Below are 22,262 nucleotides of genomic sequence, written 5' to 3'. Positions count from 1 at the left end.
TTTAGAAGATTATGTGTACATGACAGCCCTGAGGATTTCCATCATTGTGATTTTCCTTCCAAGTCTTTTTTGTTTTCAAAGAGCATAATGACCTATGACAACTAAGCTTTATTCTCTGTGGAGTCTGACATTGCTTCTATTTAATAGATCAGACAGTTTGTGATACATCAGTACAAGACACTTTCTTCCCCACATCAGCCTAGGGTACCTCTTCAGTATTTCCCATCTGTGCTGACCTGTGTGATCAAGAGGTCATGTCCTGAAGTCAAACCCAGGATCGAAACACTCACTTCTACCATGGGCCAGACTATTAATGTAACCCATTTAAGTTACATCAAGTTGGAACTTGACATTCAATTTCTCAGTCCAGAAGCAATTATTTTTAAAGGAACATGCCAACAATATTGCTTGGCTTAGAATAGCAAAAGTTCAAAAGGGTAAAAAACATTTCACACCATAAATAAAGAATTGATTATACTTGAAAACAAAGTTTGTAATTACTACTGACATTTCTGAGCCTAGATGAGGTGCCTTTTATGCTTTAAAAACTGATGTCGTTTATGCCACTGGCATTATGGGAACCTTATGTAAGGGTCTGAAATAGTCCTTTGCTGGTATTTTAAGGATCAAGCGGAAAGCATGACTACTTTGCACAGTGTTTGGGCCAAACACATATTTTTTGTCATGTGAGGGTGCAAAATTCGCTGTGGGTGCTTAGCCTTTAGCAGGACAGGAATGCCTCCTTTCACCCCAATAGCTCCGTCAGCAGGACCACTGGCATAATTAGTAAAGCCCAATACTTTGTGATGGAAAACTATGTTATTCTTCTTGTGTGAGAGCCAGACCTCCAAGGTGCTAACAGGTTTTAACTAGGAATAGCCCCAATCTGGGTCATCAGATCTGTGCTTAAAACCATAGTGCTTGTTTTTTCCATAGCTCTTATAGCCCTGAGTGCACTTTACATGACTGGCCAAAGACCAATATTCCTGAACTCCACGTGGAAGATTCTGCTAATCAAACTGCATGGTGCAAAAGCTAAAAATTGATGTTAAGAATTTGGACTAAAAACCAGTGCATCACAAAGTCTTTGAGAAATAGCATCTTCCAGATCAGGGTCTAATGACTGCATTGAAATAGCAGCTAAAACTAGTTTACTAATGTGTAGCAGATGCTACACATAGTATTTCATACTCCCTCTACTGGCTAATAGGTACAGCAGGAGTACAGAGAGCTTGGCTTTCTAAGAGCTCTTAGATCTCTCAGGGCTCTGGGGGTACCTAAATGCTGATGTTAGTTCAAATAAATTGCATAGGGCAACATATCTTTTTGCTGGGTAATATAAATAGCAGTTTACGAAGTGAAGCCCTTTACCAAGTAACGAGAATGCCATCCCACTGCTATGGGTTATTTGGGGATGGTTATATGCGAGAAATGGTATTTCAAAGGCATATAAAAATCTGTGAATGTGAAAACAGAGTAGCTAAGCTACATAAAAGCCATAACCTCTACAAGACTGATGTGATGAATGGCATTATACCATTTATATTTGATGCTATAGCAAGCTAACAGCAGCCTGCATACTTTAATCTTAAATAAGTTCACTCATGCATCTTGACTTTTTATCTGAATATAGACCAATATTGTTTTCATAATGTATATACAGGTTTGGCATGCAAATATCACACATTTCCCACTGTTAGAAGCCATGCAATTACAATAATTAATTAGTAATGAGGACTAACATAAACTCTGTTTATTAACAAGCATACGTATGGCAAGCTGCAAATATTGCAGAAAGGAATGAAGGTAAACCTTTCATTCTTACCACAAAACAACCTAGCCAGCAAACTGTACACTTCAAATAGAAAAGATGAAAGTTGTGGACCTTTTCAATTAAGTGTTCAAAGAAAGGCTTTCTATAAGCAGAGCAATAAAGTACTGTGAAGCAGCTATTATGCATGTGTTTACATATATATATACACACACGTGTATTAGTGCATATACGCATGTGTACACACATTTATACATACATGCATATGGTTCAGAACTATTTGTCCATGTGCTGTTTCTGACTGAACTCCTCCAACTTCTCCAAAGTCAATCCTGAGTTCCTCCGTTATGAGGGGGAAAGAGAAGTAATGTCTCTTAAACGTTTGGTTGTATAATTTACTGTATTTCCAATAAACAGGATTTTAATGGGGTTCACAATGGTGAGATTATTAAAGCTGTTTTCGAAATCACCTGTTGAGTAAAACACTGAACTACTAAACTGGGCCATTTTATCGCTTGACATTTGACCTTAAATATTCCATAAACTAGGATGTATTGAGGAAGTAAAATATATTAGTCCCACAGCACAAGTCTTCTCTTCACTGTCTACTTGCTAAGCCTTTTCTCCAGATTAGTGAAAACTATACAATGTGTACCTTTAAACAAAGTTCGTTCCTGTTTGGGGACAAGTTGTGCATCTGCTTGACTTTGCAATTTGACTGTAATTCAACCAGAATGATGTAAGTTTATACAATATGATGCTAAAAAGCATATGCTGTATAGTAGCTCCTGAGGTGGACAATCAAATTCTTAAGAATTTGAGCGAAGCTCTGCTACCAGTTTAGTATGTCCAATACCTTTGATTTCAGCAGGGTTTGTGCATGATTATCACTTAGATCACGCGCTAAACTCTGCTTTCCATAGTGATTGTCTTTGCCGTTGGATGTATCTGTATATGCAAGAAACGCCTCTCTTTAGTAAACGTGTAGGGTTATCTGTAATGCCCAGGTGCTCTGGACACGCAGACCTAGCACTAGGATGTATAGCAGGAGATATACAGCAGTTTCTGTTTCTAGTAGGGAAATGAGGATTACTGGTTTTTCAACAACAGGAAGAGTAGTGCAAAATGAGTCCTGTTTGGTTCCAGACTGCATAGCATGTTGCTGGGCTGGAGCAAAGAAATGAAAAGGCCCAAGAGATTGTTCAATAGGGTAAGATGGAACTGAGTGGGTTCAAAAGCTCAGCCAAGAGGTGGCAAAACTGAATTGTAGGAGACTATAAACATCTGAGGTATGCCAATTAAAAAGGCTAGGAAAGGTTTATTCACAGTATTAAGAAAGAAATCAAAAAGGTAAGTAGGCAGAGCCTGAAGAAGGCCCCAGAAGGAAAATTCTGACTGGATATTTAGATTCGTTTTAACAAGTAGTCAATCATATGGTGGAATGATCTACCAGGAAAGAATGTCAGGAGAATAATAGGTGCCTGGAAAAGCATTATTCCTGCTGCCAAATAATATACAACTGCCTTTTTTTTTTTTTTTTTTTTTTAAAAAAAAGGCACTTTCTGCAGGTTCTGGACTTATAGATTCCTTAAATCTAAGGACATCTGTCTGTGTGTTGGAAGATCTGGGAGCTTATGTATTGAAGGCCATTCATCCCCTTCTCCTTCCCTTCAAGGAAAAAAGCTTTTCATGCTAAAAAGTGTTTATGTGCAACACTGTTTAACACAGAGAGATGTGCCAGATTCAAAATATCCACAGCTTGCAGGCTCTGTCAATCATGTTGGACTACATTACACAACTTAACATATCAGTGTAACTAGAGAAAATAGATCATAGTAATGATGGCTCAGCTGTCAAATTTTAAAGCATTAAATTCTATACATGTTCTGAAAATAGTATTTGTAGATGCTTCCTAGTGTTTTAATTTTGTATATTTCTAACTAAAAAAAACCCCAAAACACAAAAAAACCCAAAACACCCCAAACTATCTTGATACTTGTGCATTCTTTTGGTTCTGAATGATGCAGAAGTGATGGCTGTGATTTCTGCATTTCCATTGCGACTTGTTACAAGGAGTTATTTCTCATAATAACACATATTTCTCATAAAAAAAAAAAAGGTATACCAGGACCCTAAGTATCATCCTCACAGTTGCAAACAAATTGTCAGGTCTGGGGGCTAATTCTGTAAGGTGTTGTCATGAAAAACTCAAGGACTCCTTTCTTAATGACCATGGTTTAGCTTTTACAAAATTTTAACACAGATTGTCATTTCCAGTGAAAATACTCTTTGGTCAAAAGGTTTCCTTGTACAATAGGAATAATAGGGACAAGTTGAACTTTTCAACAAAACTGAGTTTTATTTCATTAAAAGGAGTCCTCTGCATAGTTAGTGCCCATGCTAGGTTCATATTTTGTACCTGTGATATGAAACTATTTCAGTCTCTACTTGGAGCACATTAAAAATGGTAAATGGATCTGATGATGTACAAATACATCATTCACAGGTTGTTGTGAAACTCCACTGTTTATAAGGTATTGGCATACCTTATGATCATATTGGACCTTAGTCTTTTTTTCTGTTTTTCTGAAGTGAGGATAATACTTATGTAGTTTACAGTCATATGTCAAATACAACTGAATTTGCTCGTATTCATGAAATGTTCAGATTTTAGTGAGGTGAAACCCAAGCTGCAGAATATTGTGGTAAATATAGAAAGATTATCAAGTGGTTTCAATATCACTTAGAGATACATGCTGGTGTTTTCTGGTGTCTCCCACTAAGCTGGAATTCTCTAGCCAGTGCTAAAAATTAGGTAGCCATTACAACTAGAGCTGGTGCATTTAAACAGTTGCTTTCACAGTCCGCTGCTATGCAGGGGGGGCAACTTAAGTCCTAAGAAGATTAGTTTTTGCAAATGATGTTATTAGGTTTTCACAAAGTATCTCAAGATACAGGCTGTTAAGGAAAGAGCTGTCATGGATAACATAATTCAGTCTTAGCTGCTGTGGTGATTTATATGGCTCAAGAATGTAAAAATTACACCTTCTTGCATTAAATGGTATTTCTCACAGTTGTTGAAGAGGAGCACTACCTTCAGTAGAAATGAAGTAGAGATGTCTCATGAATTCTGAAATGGAAACTGATAAAGGAATGGCAAATTCACAAATTCTTCCAGATACAGCTTATTTCAGTGCTGCCGTCAATGTTCTGAGGTATGCTTCCTTCATATGACCATTACACGATATAGGGTGTGCAAACTGTGAGTTCAATCTCAGCCTGCCTTCTGGGAGACTATCCAGAAAAAGACTAATTACACTAACCTAACAATGAATTTGGTCTGGGAGCTAAGCACGTGAGAAATGATTAGTGCTTATTGCAGTGAAAGCAGTTTGATCAATAGTGAATAAAGAAGCAAGCAAGAAACCAGTGAGCATGCTGCATTCTCAGAGCCTGAAACCATTTGCAGAGCTGTCTGCCTCTTTCCCTGGAGTAGTTGACAGACCAGGCCTAAAGGATGCCCTCTGCCATGCAAAGAGAATATCCTGACCGTTTCCAAAACTTAAAAAAAAAGAGAAGTAAGAACTCTGTGCGAAAATAAAGGAGGAGGGGGAAACTGAGAAGGAACCAATTCTGATGACTCTCCTTACCAGGATGCTACCAACTGAAGAAATGTTAAATAATGTTATTGGATAAAATCATGAAAAGCCTGTGCAAAAGTTCTTTCAAGATCAGAGGCTTTAGTAGAGATGGAAAAAGTACTTTAACGTGCTAATTGTCTTTTTTGTATAGGGTTTTTACAGGCAGCAAGTGCCTGCCAGGCCCTGAGGGCATTCTGTGTTGGTGCAGCCCTTGCCTGCACTGGTCTCCAAATGCTGGAGCTGCTAAAGAGTGGCTGGGAGCAGTGAGAGAAGGTCCTCCTACTCCTTCCCCCCTAAGCTTTTGAACAGGAATATACAGAGATCACAGAGTCTGGAACAGAGATAGGGCAGCACTATAGAAATATCTCTAGGAAAGCAGTAACTTCTTCCCCACGCTCAGAGAACAGCGATACTTTTTTATGTTTTACTGCACAGCTGCCCGGCACAAAAGTTGATTTTGTAAGGGAACCTTTCACAGCAGTCTCACAGTGTAAGAGGGATGCTGTACTCATTGTGAATCAAACTTAGGCAGAAAAGATAGCTGTTTGCATCCCAGTTACAGCCTTTCTGCAGTTCCAGAGTGGTAAGAAGCCTATACATACATCAAGCCCTAATTCTGTTTTTCAGCAATTCACATGTGTAGTAGTTGTATTTGGAATTTCTCCTTAAATCAGCTAACCTTGAATGGGTGCTTGAGAGTAGCAGCATTTTTCTTCTTGAACCCTTGCTTGTGCAGGAGTAATAATTAGCTAACAGTACCTCCAAGACCTGTTGATTTTGAACTTGAGTGCCTGCCTTGCCTGTGGGAGAAGCCTGAGTCCCACTGAAAAGATGATTGGTGCCCTTGAAACCTTCTTAATTTCAAAATTTTCTTTTCTCTCTGTATCTCCTCCTTTTTAATCCTCATTCTTTTCTTGAACAGTCTTGTCTTCTTCTAAGGTCTCAGAATCGAGAGAAAATAACCTTGTAAACTGTGATGACAGGCCACGAAATAAAATTAATTAACCTAGTGTAATGGAGGAATGATTGACTCCTAGGTGTGAACAGCTGAAGGACAGAGGAGGAAATAAACGAAAAAATAAAACTTGGAGTTTGGGGGCAAGGTGATAACTTTGCTATTTACCTACTTAATTTCTTTTTTGCAAGACTCGTATCACTTTATATATCTAAGAAAGATGGCAGCTCTGATCACTGTACTGGTGATTAAGAAGGGGATTTAAAAAATAAAGAAACCAAAACAATATATGTTTGTATTTTAAGCTTCCCAAGTCAGTGATAATGTGCCTACTATCGTACCCGTTAGTCATAAATAATATTTATAGCTGTGTAATACTGTCACAGGCTGGGAGAGGAGTATGGCTGGCTGTGACAGCCTACTTTGTTGTCTGCTGGATGGTCTGCCTATAGCAGCATCTAAAGATATGCAGGGAAATGGATTCCCAATGCCCTGTGTCCTTCTGTGTTACTTTCACCCTGGTTTAAATGTGGAGTGAGAGTCCAAAGGATTCAAATTTTAAGCACCAACCCCATGGTGTCCACAGTTCAGTATCTGGGTTAGGTTTTCTTTAGTTAGTTGAGTGTTCAGTACTCTCCCATACTGGCCATTTATCTGCCTCATCTTCTGGCTCCAGGAGACAGTTTCTTTCCCCCATGCATATGCCAGGAATTGAATATGCATACAACACCAGTCTCATCATATCATTTTCTCTTGCTACAGTCCAACAGGCTGGGAAAGGGGCCAAGGAAATTTAAAAGGGAAAAACAGAAAACAAAGCAAATAAACAAAAAGGCCAAAAACCACTCAGGAATTCATGATACCAAAGCAAGCAGCAGTGCTGGTGGCACAGCTGGCACGTAGTGCATAACAAGACACCAGAAGTGGTAAGGCCTTCAGCTGCCAGCACTTGTCTGCACATCAGCAGGCACCCTGCCTAAAAACGGGTTAGTGATCGCTACTCCTCTTACACTCTGCTGAAGCTAAATGGATGCTCTTCATCCCTGCTGGCAGCACTGTCCCACCCACCTGGGCACCGTGGGCAGTGCTGCTTTCGAGGCATGAGGAGCACCTGCCTGACTTGCACACTTACCGCTTCTGGGCTCAGTTCAGCACCAGAATGTGTCGCTTGATAGACCTTGCAAGTTCAGAAGCTCTTTAATTTTGACATGGTGTGAAGTTTATTACAATCTGGTGAAATGAGTCACTACCAAATCCATAGCTCTGCCCTCCTCCTTTCCCACGTGTTTTCATAAGCAAAGTGAAAAGTTTAACCTTTCAAATAGCCATCTTTTTAAAAAATGTGCAGTGCTAGAGCAATACAATATATCCACAGTATGAAGGGACACAGTTCTAGGGTAACTATTGCCTTTAGCTAGCAGTAACAAATCACAAGCCCTTTAAACGAAAGCCCAATCTATTAAAAGTACTGTTGTGCTAGGGGGCCAGCATACCAAGGTAATATAAAAAATCGAGGGCTTGCTACCACAGAAGTACTGAGACCTCTTGAAATCTGAGTATCCCCAAACTCTTTGATTTAAAAAAGAGCTGAAGAAGTTTAACCCTTTGTAGAACCTGTGCAGAAATTTTCTATCTTGGATGTGGGATAAGGCGTATAACCAATGCTCTCAAAGACTTTCTAGTTGGGATAAGGTCTCCAGACTGGGATTTTATTTTTTATTTTTAAGAAGAAAATTATGTAAATAATTTTGTTTGCAGATTTGTTCTTTCCAAGACATTTGGTAGGACTACTGACTATTTTTCAAGTCACCTGCACAATCACTGTCTATAACAAGATACTGCCAGATAATATTTATTCCTTTCTCTCAGCTGGGTAAGGAAATATTTCATCCTGACAGAGGCATGTGTTTAGACTCTATTATCTCCTGCCCTTGGGGCTAAAACTGTAGTCTGAAAGGTAGATATTCTGTTTTTCAGTTGAATTACAGTAATTTGTTCTCAATCTTATCCAGTAAGTTCAAAGATGCCATTTTATGCTTGTTACAAAATTGGAAAACATCCTCAATTTAATGGTACCTTTCCATTGATTTCAATGGCTTTTGGATTGGGCCCTAACAATACAGAGTATGTCGATTATTATCTCTTCATATTACCCTGAACAGTGAAGTATTATTATGATGTTCTGTGAGTGCTTTACTGAGGAGAGAGGCATAATAAAATACTGAATATGATTTATTAAAGAAAATCTTCATCCTGTTTCAATAGGAATCTGGGGTTTTATATCTAAAGCACACACAACAATTCAGGTGTAAGGGATGGAAGAACTCCTGACCTACAGTCACACAAATGTAGGACTTTGTTCATTAAATGTACTGATACTCAGATGAAAGGATCTGACCTTTTTTCCAGCTGACTGTTAGTTCATACACATAAGATAAGCACCCATATATTGAGAGATCCTGACCAGGGATTCATCTGCTACCTTGACTCATACTACTGTTACCGACTCTAATCCTAAATCTTCTTTAATTCCCATTAAAACATGAGGTTTACTTATTATTAATTTGGCTATAATTAGAGAAATTACTTATCAACATCAGAAGTGAATGTTTCCACTCCACCCTATAGGCTTTTTGTGTCAAAGCTTCTGACATACAAGGAGGTTGAGGCTCCTTTTGAGCACTTTCTACTTCCAGATTATCTGGAGGAAGGAGAAGGGCCAGAGAGAAATCTGCAGCGTTACTTGGTGTCCTGGGGAGGTTGGCTGCATTATATCTAAGGGCTGTTAGAACAAAGTCTGGGAGCCTAGGATGCTAGGTGCCTGTGAAAACAATCCTGCTGTTTTTTCAATAAATATGCAAATTGCTTGACAAAGTTGTGCATTACACAGGCCAGGGAAAAAAAAAAAAAGAAAAGAAAAGAAAAAGAAGTTTAATATTTAGCCCCTCCTGAAAAACAAAGGCAGGGAAGGACCTGAAAAGGGTAGCAAGATTAACCATGTTTTTTCAGCATGTTACTGAATGACATTTCACATGCAGCTTTTACAACCATCCTTGTTAAAGACTGTGTTCTTCCTGCCTCCAGCTGTCTGGGCATGCTGTTTGGTAAGAATAACTATTTTGGGGGGGGGCAGGGGGGTGCGGTTAATAACGAAAGTTATATATAGCATCCAACAGGTACATGGAGAACTAAACTTACATAAGGTTTTGAAAAATGTAATGTAATTTGCATATGAAATTAGCAGAAATTTCAGGGTCTCCAAGGCTTTTCTCAGTCATGCTTTGGAGAGTCTTGCATTGTGATTGAGGAGCTTATATATTGAAAAAAATGATTTAAGATTAATAGATTTAAATAGATTCTGACACTTTTTTCAGATCAGTTAGAGTCTGCCTGTACTCCCTGAGAGTAAAGGAGTACTCCATGTGAATTAAATCAGTATCGTGACCCAAATCAAGCAAACAAGCCAGGTGAAGGCAATTGATAATGAAATAAGAGGATAAAGGATGATGAATAAACAAGGAGGTACCTTCTGGGTTGTCTGACAGAGCATACAAGTTTTTAAATTAGGGCAAGAGGGGAGGAAAAGAAACTTGAGAGCTGGTCATCACTGGAAGGAAGCAAAGAGGAAGCAGTGGCATGTGAGGAAGTAAGGGTGCTCAGCCCAGCCTGGGGGATAGCCCAAGCCTTAGTAGAGGCCTCACATTATGCTCTCCTAGGCAGAACAAAAGAACAACAGCAACACTTAGTGACAGGACAGGGAAAGACAGTTACGGGGAAGGGATGGAACAAAAGCAAACAAAGCCCCAATGCCACTTTGAAGAAAAACAAGTTGGGAATTCAGAGAGAAAGTTGTGCTCTTCATATACTTTTGTACCCACTACGTTGGAGACAGCAGTCATACAAGTCACTGGGAGACACACAGAAGTTTATAAGCTGTTCAGGAGATGAATGGAATGAGAAATTGAAGGCTGGTTAAATTAATCCAGCTATTAATTATTTTTTCCTTCAGGAGGAACATGGGAACGGAGTTGACAGAAAAAACACTGTAGACTTGGAAGTGTACAATCCAAACCAAACTTGTCTACAGCTGTGCTAAATAGTGCAGTCTGTGTTAAATGGAAATCTTACCCCATCTTTTTTAGGTTTATGTTTGTCTGTAACTTTGATAGGGTTTTTCCCTTAAGAGCACAGCTATGTGCACCACTTGGAATTACTTTTGACTTAAGCTGTAGGATACCACCAACACGCTCCGCTGCCAAACTTGCACAAAAAGTTGCTCGGATGAAGGGGTGTTCCTGGCAGCGCCTGGTGCTGCGGTGCAGGGCTGCCCGAGGAGCGTGCCCACAGAAATGCCTGGAGCTTCAGGGGCTGCTTCATGGATGTTTTATGAAAATACTCTCTCACCTAGTATTCATTGTTTTCATTCATGTAATATAGTCCCTGGGCACAAGTGAATTTCAAGCTCGTGATGAAAGAGACGCTCACTGAAGCGTATTGCGTAGCTCAGGCAAACGCGGTTAGGAGTGACGGAGCTGTGCGGGTGGTGGCAGAGGCCTGGTGGCTTTCCTTGGCCTTGGGACCCTACCTGGGCCCGCCGCTCTCTCCATACGCTTACAAGTCGTGCAACCAACTCCCTTGGTGCCGTACAAATGGCTACTGGCCGTGGGCATGGTGGCCAACCAGAGGGACCCTTTGCACTATGGCACCTTAAAACACACAACTGGTTTTAAAGGTTGATTGACAGCCAGGCCTCAACTACGGGATATGGCGGTATGTCATTTCCTAAGCTTTCACCACAGGAATCTTACCGGTAAAGCCTGGCTTACAGCTGCAGATATAGCCCTCGGCCTTGTCGAAGCTGAAGGCAGGTGGCAGGCCAGGCACGCTGCCGTAGTGGCGGGCCCAGGAGCGCTCCACGCAGTGCCCCCCGGGGCGGCAGGGGCTGCTGCCGCACTCCCCGATGTCCTCCTCGCAGCGGGCGCCCGTGTAGCCTGTGGAGAGCCGTGAGGAGAATGCCTTTAACTGATGCATTATTCATTTCATTCCAGACCCGAGAATACTACTGTGAGTGAATGCTGTGAATATTATTAGGTGTGCTTGGTTTCGGACTGTCACGTGCTAACAGGTGTCCTCCACCGCTTGCAAGCGTGACCGTGTCCTTGCGGCGCTCTGCCCAGGCTCAGCGGCAGGGCACTGACAGGCTACTCTGCCTTAGCTAGCTGGGCTGGGCGGACTTGGGGTCTCGTCCTTTTTTAGGAAATAACGTAGGGATCTGTGTGGACAAGCAGGCGCTGTGTTGTGGTACAGATATGCTCTCCAGTTGTGTGATGCTTTCATTTGCTTTTGCACCACCTCCCTACGACAGAGGAGGGCAGGGAGCATAAATTATTTGGTGCCTGTGAAGGGCTTTGTCTGAAAAGTGCTACAAAACTCCCCAGTTTCTGGAAAATGCTAAGGGTTATGCCTAACTTCTCGATTTCTAATGCACCAAGAGCCACATAGTCCAACACTGTGGCTCCTTACAGTGGGCTGCGCTCGTGCATCCTCAATGAGGACGTGGACATTAAACTTTCCAGGGAGACTTCTTGCAGTTAGTCCTCACACTGAAAGAAAGATTTACAAAGTCTCACAGGGTCTGTGCCCCCGCTAGGGGTCTGAGAGCTTTTAGCAAATGGCTGGGTATGCAAGTGTTGCCAGTAGAGAACACAGCCCAGCGTGTTTCACCCTATGCTTCTAGACAGAACAACTTGCACTGGTGATAAGAAAGAGACCAGTTTCTCCAACACAACGTCTAGTTTAAAATTTACTCAGACAACATTTTGCATTGAAAAAGTAAGATTTTAGACAGTGTAAAGGTCATGGCAATAAAGACTAAAAAAGGGTCAGCCACAGAAGTGATTCAGATATCATACAGGTTGAAGTATTAAGCAACTGGGAGATGGATCCCAACTTTGACTTATCTCCTGTCTTGGCTCCTCAGTACTGGCATTTCTGGATTTGCCCACTTGTGCTGTGCAGGGAAATCAATCCCTGCCTGGAAAAGGCAGCAACTTGCCCATAGGGCTCTGACCCGTGGTGAGTGAAGGCCACCTAAACACAAGCCCATAGAGTATTTTTAAGATTGCGCAGCTTCAACATTTTATTGTATCAGCAAAGAAAAAAAAAAAAAAAGGACTTTACTACACCAGGAAAGAGAGTGTTTATAGGAAAACTTCGACCTTACCTGGCCAACAGTGACATGTGTAATTGTCAGCGTTGTCCTCGCAAGTGCCGTTATTGTAGCATGGTTGTGACCAGCATAAGGGAGTTAAGGTCTCACAGTGTAGGCCCATAAATCCGGTACCGGTACAGTTGCAGCTGTACCTGCAACACAGAATGCGATGTTCACTCTAGCTGGAAGTCAGGAGATCTGGGCTTTGTTCCCAGACCTGCGCAGCTGCTTGTGTAGCCTTGGCTAGCAGCTGGCAGTTGAGTCCAGGCTCAAGATCTCCATCTGGTGCTCTAGGAGAAAGTGCAGAGACTGGGAATGAACAATGAGCTTTTTCCTGAAATATGTGGTTTGTCTGGGGAAAAATCTCGCTTGTGATTTCAAATTGGTTTTGACATAATTTTTTCTAAGAATTATTGAAGGGTTTTTTTCTTCTTTTTTATTGTTTTTTTGTTTGTTTTGTTTTTAATTTTTTTGGGGAAAAAAGTTTCTGTCATTTCCAACGCAATCTTTGTAGGCCTAACATTATTCACAAAATGAAAAGGGCAGAGGCAGTAAGTGTGTTAGCATCCCTTTCTCTTGGACTGGCTGGTTGAAATTTAATTGGCAAAACAATAAGGTCATTTCTGTTCCTCAACTGAGTGATATTTTTTCTTTGAAAAACAATATTTTACTGTTAGGTTCAAACAAAAATGTCAATTGCTTGAATAGTTCCACGAAATAACAGGAACAAGAGCTACCTTTTGATAGCCATGTTACTATTATGGGTTTAGAAGTAAAGAAAGTAGCATATATAAATCAACAATGTGCAGATAATCAGTAACATCTGGAGGTTTTTGTTGTGTTTTTGTTGGTTTCTTTTTCCAAGTCAGCTAATTATTATAAAATGTATGACTCCTATGCTTAGGTCATAAGGTATAAGGCTAACTTGTACATGTCATAAGAAAAGATAGGCTTTTGCATGGTAACTTATGTTAAATATGCATGCTTGGATGATCTTTGTCTAATAATTATCAGAAACAAAAAATTATTGTTACATTTTATTTTACCTTAAAATGGTACACTGGTTATTGTACAATTGAAGTCATGAGGAATCTTGCTTAACAAGAGATAAGTATACTTATTTTATAGTTTCTGTGTTTACTCTCCAAGTCTTAGACTTGGAGTAAATACATGGAGAGAAAGCAAAATTGCTGAACATAAGGGAACAACAGAGAACAACTGGCTCCTGCACTTTAACAGACCAAAAAGTGTAAACTTTTTACTATGCTGTTTAAGTGTACATAAGCAGAAACTTCTGTCAGGCCACTTTATTACTAGTGTATGGATTATTCTTAAATCAAAATCAGAGATTACTTGGATCAGGTGGCATATGAATTTAGGATATAAAAAGTAATGAAGATGTGAATAAGAAAAATTATTCTCATTCCAAGGTATGTTCTCAAAACAGAAGTCTCTTTCTTCTGCTGTATTTCTCACACATTTCCTCCATGTGCCTTTGGTTTGGTGCTGTTCAGCTTTGTGGTGAAAGATATTTTTTTTCTGCCATAGTCCATGCTTCTTTTTCCCTCTGGTCCAGAATCACAGAGCAGTGAGGAATATTTACAACTCGCTACTTAATGTGAAGCCCCACCTGTGTGACTTTTTTCTCGGGTATCTGTAAGTGTTTGACATTGCTGTTGACTTTCAGGGATTCTGGAGGGTGCCCTACTTGTGGGCAGGCTATGACTGAGCAGGCAGAGGGTTTTTTCTATTAGGAATGATACTCTTAGATACTCTACCTAACATATTTTTTGGGGGGTTTTATTTGATGTTCTCACAATATGCAGAAAGCAATACGTGCAGATGTTCTTTCCTATGTAATCATAAGAGCATTGGAGGTCCTGGGAATATTTCCTATGGAAAAAAGGCTTGGAGCATGCAGAGGCATCTTCTGTGCCTATGCACACCAGGTTTTGTAAGTCCATCTAAGGCACCTCTGTAAGTTACTGAGTTTAAATAAGAAATGTTCAATAATGTGAAGCACTTTTTTTAGGAGGTCAAGTTCTACTTTATTGCATTCATGAAATATCATTGGAAGATCAGTCTGGAATTTGGGGGAGAATTTGATTCAGTATTTGTATTTATGGCTTTTAATGTTAAATCTGCCACCTCACACGTTTCTGTGAGAGCTGGTGGCACACAAAAAAGACTCAGCTGTACTGTAACATTAGTCAGAAAAGGAAAACTACTGTTTAAAGACTACAGTTCTTCATTTAACCCCAAAAATACACAAAAGAAAGGAAACTGCTAGACACCCTTCTGTTTTGAATTGCTTTGTTGTCAAACCTTTTTCATCATGTAACGAATGTGGTAAGAGCTTCAATCATTCTGCAGATATCCTGCAGTATTACAAGCCAATTAAAATTGCTCTTACATGTATCTCAGCTTTAGCAGCTAGAAGAAAAATGAGTAGGATTAAGTCTGGCCTGAATGAGCATCCCAGTTGCTCACCTCATGTGTGTGTTCTCAAAAGGCATGCAGGTTACTAAATGGGTCTGCTGTGAACTAGTCAGGTGCAAGGTGACCTCCCTCTCCCTGCTGTCGTGCTTTAGCTACACTGGAAAATAGTAAATTTCTTTGTCCTATTCAGAGTCATTCAGCGCTGCTGAAAAGGAACTCTGCAAGGTTGGTGCCATGTCACCACACTGTACAAAAGTTCATTCCCAGAACATGATCTCTTCTTTCTCATTCAAAGCAAGCGTGCCTTTTGCTGATGTGACTTTTGGACTGGTTTTTGGGGCACCAAAATCTTCAGAACCACTTTATAAAATGGAAAATACACAATAGAGGACAAATCTTATACTGGTGAGAGGAGCATCTGCATGAATACACTTGTAATCCTTCAGACTGAGCTTATACTTATGTATTTTCAGTTTGGAAATCTCACGCTGAGTATGCAAAGTCGGTATTGGTGAATGAATGCCAGAGCTCTGGCTGCCTAGGCTATGCTTGGACCTCTGTGTAGGGTTATTAACAGTAGGTGGAGAAGCTCACTTTTGTGCTGCCTTGCATTCTATTCATTTGTGGGTGGTTTTTATTTTTTTCTTTGCCCATGGACTGCAGGTTTTTTTGACTAAGGAACTGTTGTCCTATACGCCTGTAAAGTTCCTGACACATCAGCTAATGATAGCTATTACTATGGTTACTATTATTACAGTTTTCCTCTGCCTCTCTTTTCTAATGCTTCTGTCCATCGGTGTGAGCAGCTGCTGTTGGCAAATTCAATTTTATACACTGTCACATCTCTCTTGGAAACTGAAGTTTGATGAGTGTTAGAAACAGAATTAATCTCTAAATGACAGTCCTCAGGGCCAGAGGATCAACATGTAACTATAAATATAGAAAATTTACTTCTTGGTCAGTCTTTGCCATAAATATTTTGTTGTCCTATTTGCTTTGACATTGGACTTACATTCTTTAACCCTTTTTAAATTTAAACCGAAATCAGTGGAGGATCCAGGACTGAAATCCACAATTTGAAATGCAATCGGCTACCTGGCAGTGCAGGCTCTCCTAGCATTCCTGTCTGCAAACACAGGAGCTAATAGCAACTCAAATTAGCGTTACCCAGTTGTAGAAGACTTACCCGTTGGCATGGTCCATGCACTGGCCCCCATTGAGGCATGGCCAGCTGACGCACTCATCGATGTTTGTTTCACAGAGGTCACCAAGGAAGCCCGGCGCGCAGGAGCAGGCAAAGCTCCCCAGGAAGTCGTGGCAGGTCGCACCATTCAGGCACGGCTGTGAAAAGCACTCATCTATTTCCAGCTCACAGTTTGTACCTTCAAAAGCAAAGAAAACAAGCAAACCCCAGACGTAGCAAATAGTTTTGGAGATCTCAGCAAGGAATTATGTTTTAAGCATAATATTCACATAATCTTTGGGGTTTTTTTTGGGGTTTTTTTAAGCAATTGCCTATTTTTAAAAGACATTTTGTCTTTAGTGTGCATTGCAAGACTAGTTTTTTCAAGGCTTGGGAGGATTTAAAAAAGAACAAACCAGCTGCTATTCACAAGAACAGGTAGAATAACTTTTTATGTTAGCTTGCACATGGAAACAGAACAAACTAATTTTCAGATTATTCAAACCATGCTACAGTCCTATTTGTATAACACAGAAGTGACTAGTAATTTAATGATGTCAGAAGAGTCCATTTAAAGCTGCACAGTTCATTGTAATTCACTGGAAAGTTGCCAGTTTAGCTGTGCCTTTTGCTTCACTTTTTTAAAGGTTTAGCAATGTGTAAATAAATTGGTCTATGATGCCATGTTTGCAACAGGTCAGAATCTCAGAGCTGCTCTTTAGAAATAATGGAACTAAATCAGTTCTAATATTAGTTACAGCTACTTATGATAGTCGGCAGGTTAAACGTACACTCCTTTTTTCTTATCTCTAGCACAGTCCAGGAGACACAAAGAAAATTTCTTAATGTTTTGCTGCTTCTGCTTCGATTATTTAAAGGTTTTGCATATTTATGCATTTATTTAGTATTTTGAGTAATACTAATAGTTTTACTGATACTATTAGTATTAGTAAAAACTGATAGTTTAAAAATAATTTTCACCTTCCAAGTCAGTTTGTTTTAACAGCTACGGTATCAGCCACAAACCAGATGCAAAATGGCAAATTATAATGAAGAGGCCGCTTTTCAGTGTACTTCTGTATTCTTTATTTGGCTTACCAAAATATTGTAAATAGTTTTCAGGGGAATTTCCTACTTGAAAAAGAATCTGTAGCCCCGAGATTGAGTTCCTTTTTTTTTTTTTGGGGGGGGGGGAGGTGAAGTTTTCAGTACAAGATGATGGGGCAGGCTTTCAAAAGATGGGAGCAGACACATTTTGATGATGGATATTATCTTGGCAATTTATTTAGGAGCTCATCTCTAATTCTTTCCTTATGCTGTTTTTGCCAGCTCTGTCCTGCTGTGAAATTTGTACATTCTAACTCAGAATTTCTTTCTCAAAACACTGAGATTGCTAATATTTAGCACTGTTGATTACTAATTTATTTTCACCCTTTTGAATGTGACAACTTTTTTTTTTAAAAAAAAAATCCATATTATGGTTAAACACTGGGAAATATCTTAAAATGCCAAAACAAAATTTGAGTATGCTAATTATAACTACTTTTCATTGTATTTAAACATTAAAATGCAAGTTCACCTTTCCAGTCATTGAGAAATATTACTGCTGTAATGATAGAGAATATATTTTTACAGTTCCTTGAGACTATGTATAGAACGCTGGATGGGTGAAGTTGCTAGTTCTGTGCCTCCAGATGAAGGTTCACTGATCTAGCTGCTACTTTTAGCAGAGCCTGCTGTGAGACCCTAGCACAGGAACGCTCTGTTATGGCTTTGTGGTAATGTACATTACATCAAGATACAGTAAGCAATCCCTCTGTGGTCATTGCCCTGTGAATTCACTGTAATTATAAACAATGTGTTTGCAGAAGTATGTCTAGTGACCGTAAATCTGCCAGAGCTTGTTAACAGCTTACTGTGAACACTAAAAATCATGTGACAAAACAAGCCCTGTTCAACTGATCCTCAGTTCAGCCAAATTCAAAACTACAGGCCTGAGAACAGCCTGACAATTAACATGAGAACATAGTGTTGTTGTTTTGGTTCATGTCTTTAATCTATCAAGCCCAGTAACCTGCCTTCGGCAACGTTGCCTCAGAAGAAAACTTCTCTCTGTATAATGCACCCAGCCAATGTGATATGCCATGCAAACGGGGGGAATTCCTTCCTAGCCTCTGCTGAGTGTGCTGTCAGGCTTTCTTATATGTGAAGAAGAGAGATGAAAAGATTAGATCTGCATTTGCACCTCAGTCTAACATTCTGTCATAAATATGCTCTATGCCAAATATCATATGCCAGAAAGGAAAAAGAGCACCAACAAGCCCTGCCACAGTTATTGCATGGGGCTATAGCATCATGAGCAAAGGCATCCCACCCTAGAGCAGGCAGAGTATTTCAGCAGACACTGAACAGCGCAAGTGGTTTGAATTGAAAGACTGGGAAGGTGGATATAAGTGATATTTATACCTCTTGTTGTTTCTTTGAAGAGCTAAGATTATTTCTTATACTGCTTGCTTTTCAAATGAGTCCTACTGTGCGCTTCTTTGTACAGCCCCAGTCAATAAAAAGTAAATGCAGACAAGGATGAAAGAAATACAGCCAGCATTTTCAAACTTGCCTGCCTACAGATATATTGTAAAATCACCTTCTGGTCAAAGATACTACGGTTTGCAGGCTCAGTGTAGTTCCGGAAAGACCTGCAAGTTCTTAGTATGGCTGGAAATTGGTTTCCAGGTCACCTCTTCTGCCCTCATGTGCTGTAGCGCTGTGCTCGGGCATAGCAGGTAGAGAGGACTGTCCCCACGCTCCTCAATCTGTATATAGTAATCCTGGTTGCTGTCATTTGGATGGAGGGTGTCAGATAGCTATTTTCTAGGCACCAGCTTTGAAGGGCCAGGGAGAGAGCCATCAAAAATTAGACAGAGGGAAGAGCTCAGTTTCTTGGAGCAAGACTCATCCCTTTTGTGTGCAGGTCTACACATGCACAGATGTAAGTTGTTACAGGTCTTACAATACTGCACTATGCAGGCACAATTGCAAGAGGACAGTGACGCTAAATCAAAGGTTTCAGCACTGTGAAATTATGAACTGTGACAAGCATGCTTTGGATGTATGCACCCTCTGCTAATGTTTATTTTGAAAACCCTTTGACATGTGGCCAATACTGCTGGGCTCCTCTCACGTCACAGTCTTGTGCTTAGGAATCTCAGCAGAACTGATAACCTGGGCTGAATCCTCTGCTCAGGCTTGCTGGGGCACAAGGCAAGGAGTGCTGATTTGAAACCTGAAAGCTGAGGAAGGAAACAGGCTTTCCACTTTGGGAAATGCCCTTGGATGGACAACGTTGTTTGCTATTGATACCTACAGTGATACTGTCCTGAGTTTGTTGGGAGGTGACATCTGTACATGAGGTACTTCATCCCCATGGTAGAAGCTGCTGTGCCTCTGCTTGCCTTTAAGTGCCTAAGACTTATGATGCATCTACCCTAAATATTTGCATGGTCTATCCATACTGCATGAGAACTTAAAAATCTACCAGAAATAATTTCCTTATCTTGTAGGGTTCATTCCAGATATGGTTGCATCATAGTAAAAGGTATTGCACAAAGAATTTTGCACCTATTTTGTCTGTCACTGAAATACTTTCTCCTGCTGCTGTTTTGAGTTTTGGAACTGCCACACACCCTGGATAGTTCACACTAGAATTCTCACTTGCCACGGAAGACTGTCTTCAGCTGTGTCCAGCAAGACAATTAATGTACCTAGCCGTGGGTGATAACAGGCTCTTACACTGTTCTCTGTCGGGGTGAATTAAAAGCAAGTGCAATTAGTGCAATGGAGGAAAAAATGCATTTGATTAAGGTAGCCAGCAAAACTTCAACAAACCAATTGAGCTTCATTATTTAACAGCTGTGTGACACATGTCTTGTAAATAATTTCACACATGCAGAACATTATCATAGAAACTGCAGATTTCATGCTAAATTTTCCAGTCTTTGGCTCTTGGTGCATTCTAACCTCTTCCATTTGTGTAAGAATTATGTGTGACATTTCTCAGCTATTTTAAGAAGTGCTGCAGCATACCAATCATACAAAATAGCAGTCATAGTCCATGAAACAAGTAGCAACTGCAGCCAGTAACTCAAGCATTTGGTTAACATTACTGCTGTAGATTTACTGTATGTTCTCTACCTACATATCAAGAGATATAACCTTTTTAACATCTTAGGGAAATGAGATGAAGCTGGATGACTTCCCACAGTAATTCACGGTGTCAGGCCAGGATAATAGTGGTTGGCAAGATCCCCTGACAGAGTAAATGAGAGTTTTTATTACCAGTGGGCCACCTCAGGGCTCTCATCCAGTAATCCCTCTGACTTGTGCATTTAGCACAACTCACAACAAGGTGCAGAAAAGAACAAAAAAAATGCTTCTGATAAATCATTTTGTTAAGTAGCCTTTATAAGCTGGTGTTTTACTGCTGAAGGAACAGTCTGCTACTCCTCTATAGAATTATTACGATTAGTCTCTGCTCCTGGAAGCAGTGTCAAGGCTGTATGTCAAAACACTGCAGCCTCTTCTGTTTTGTATTTTAGACCTTTTCTCCTTTTTTGGTTCTCTCCTCATTTCTTAACTCTGCTTGTGCTGAGTGTGGAGCACTTGGTGACAGTTTGATTTTTGTTGAGAGCAGAGAGCATCAGCCTGGGAAATGGCAGAATTTTGTGATGAAAGTGGAGAGACTCCAGCAGAACAAGTTTCTTCCAGCAGTTTGTGTTGATCTAAATTTTCATTTCTTTTTGTTTGGGCTTTACTATTTTATTATGTTTTCTCTCTTTGTCTCTAAGGTATATATTCTGTCTCTTTCAAACTGAGTTCCCGGGCTATGGTATGGATCCAGGCCTGGACCCCACTAACAGTGCCAGTTAAACAAATACAGTTTCCTGAATACAACAGGAGGTCTGGGCTGAGTCTGATCATTGCAGAGTAACCATGCTGCTTGTTAATAGGTTTTTCCTTCCTTCTGCTCTTCGGCTTTCCCCCAGTTGTGTAGTTTTCTCCTCAGCTGGCCTGGGCTCAGACACCCGCTGGCAGCAGCGGGGTGGCGGGAAGGTAACAAGCTTCCTTCAAATAACATTCTCGGTGCTCATGAGGGATATTAACCAAGGGCTGGCTTCCAACAAGTGCTGTGTCAGACACAGGAAAGCTGCTTTTTACCCCTGACTTCCCCTTCTGCATGGGGATTTGGGGATGGAGCTGTAAACCACATTTCTTATTCATTTGGATCACTTGAAGCAATAGCTGTTCCCCACACACACACACTTTGCTGTATGACTTTTTTTTTTTTTTTTCTTTGCTTACCTGACTGGCAACCTATCACTAAAATGCCTTCCCTTTTCTCCTTTTAATAATTCAGTGTGCTATCTCTCGCAGTCCTATCCCTGAATATGGCTTTGAAATTTGAAGGGAGCTGTCTCCTGCTAGGATTATAAGCTCTCCAGTAAAGGAAGTAGGCAAGAAAAATCACACCCGTACCTTAAAAATGAAGTCACACAAAATGGGATTATAAAAAAATGAGCGGTTTAGGAACCTGATGATACTTTTCTTTCTATTTAACTTAGATAATGTTCTAGTTGGAAATGAATCCTCTGTTTCTGGGAAGCGTAGAGAGAGAAAGTTTACGTGAAATGTCTAGGTTTAAGAGTACAGTTTGTCACGATTAGCAAATCAAGCAAGTCTAATTAGGCCTAATTTTTAACCCTGTCAAAGATAGATTTTGTCTGAGGACCAAAAACTATGTACAGCACTCTGAGGAGATGCATTTTGAGAATGTTTCTTTTAAAAGGAAAGATAACCTGCCCTGTGACATAGCTTGATGTTCACAAAACTGCTCTGTATTTTCTGGTAAATGTGAGATTTCTTTAATCCTTGTCTATGTGATATCAGTAGTTTACAGTGATAAGGTAACGCATGATGCACCAACAGACACTGGTGATGGTGGATGAAGGCAAGGTGGTGTGTAGGTGGAGGAGCTGAACTTGGAACATGAATTATGACGGTTCTCC

At 40.3% G+C, this 22,262-nt stretch overlaps 1 protein-coding gene across 2 annotated transcripts in view; it reads right to left on the bottom strand.

Moving 5' to 3' along the window:
• The window catches only part of CRB1 (crumbs cell polarity complex component 1), a 112,347-nt gene that overhangs the window by 54,554 nt on the left and 35,531 nt on the right, over positions 1-22,262 (bottom strand). For both annotated transcript variants that reach the window (XM_056356479.1, XM_056356480.1), the window contains exons 3-5: positions 16,204-16,399; positions 12,591-12,730; positions 11,176-11,358 (exon numbers count right to left, since the gene is read on the bottom strand). In XM_056356479.1, coding sequence (XP_056212454.1) covers positions 11,176-11,358; positions 12,591-12,730; positions 16,204-16,399 — 519 coding nt within the window. The remainder of the gene's footprint in view (positions 1-11,175; positions 11,359-12,590; positions 12,731-16,203; positions 16,400-22,262) is intronic.

Source organism: Falco biarmicus, chromosome 11 (assembly GCF_023638135.1).
Source record: "Falco biarmicus isolate bFalBia1 chromosome 11, bFalBia1.pri, whole genome shotgun sequence".
NCBI lineage: Eukaryota > Metazoa > Chordata > Aves > Falconiformes > Falconidae > Falco > Falco biarmicus.
Note: the sequence above shows the minus strand (reverse complement) of the source record. Positions and strands in the feature narration are given on the sequence as shown.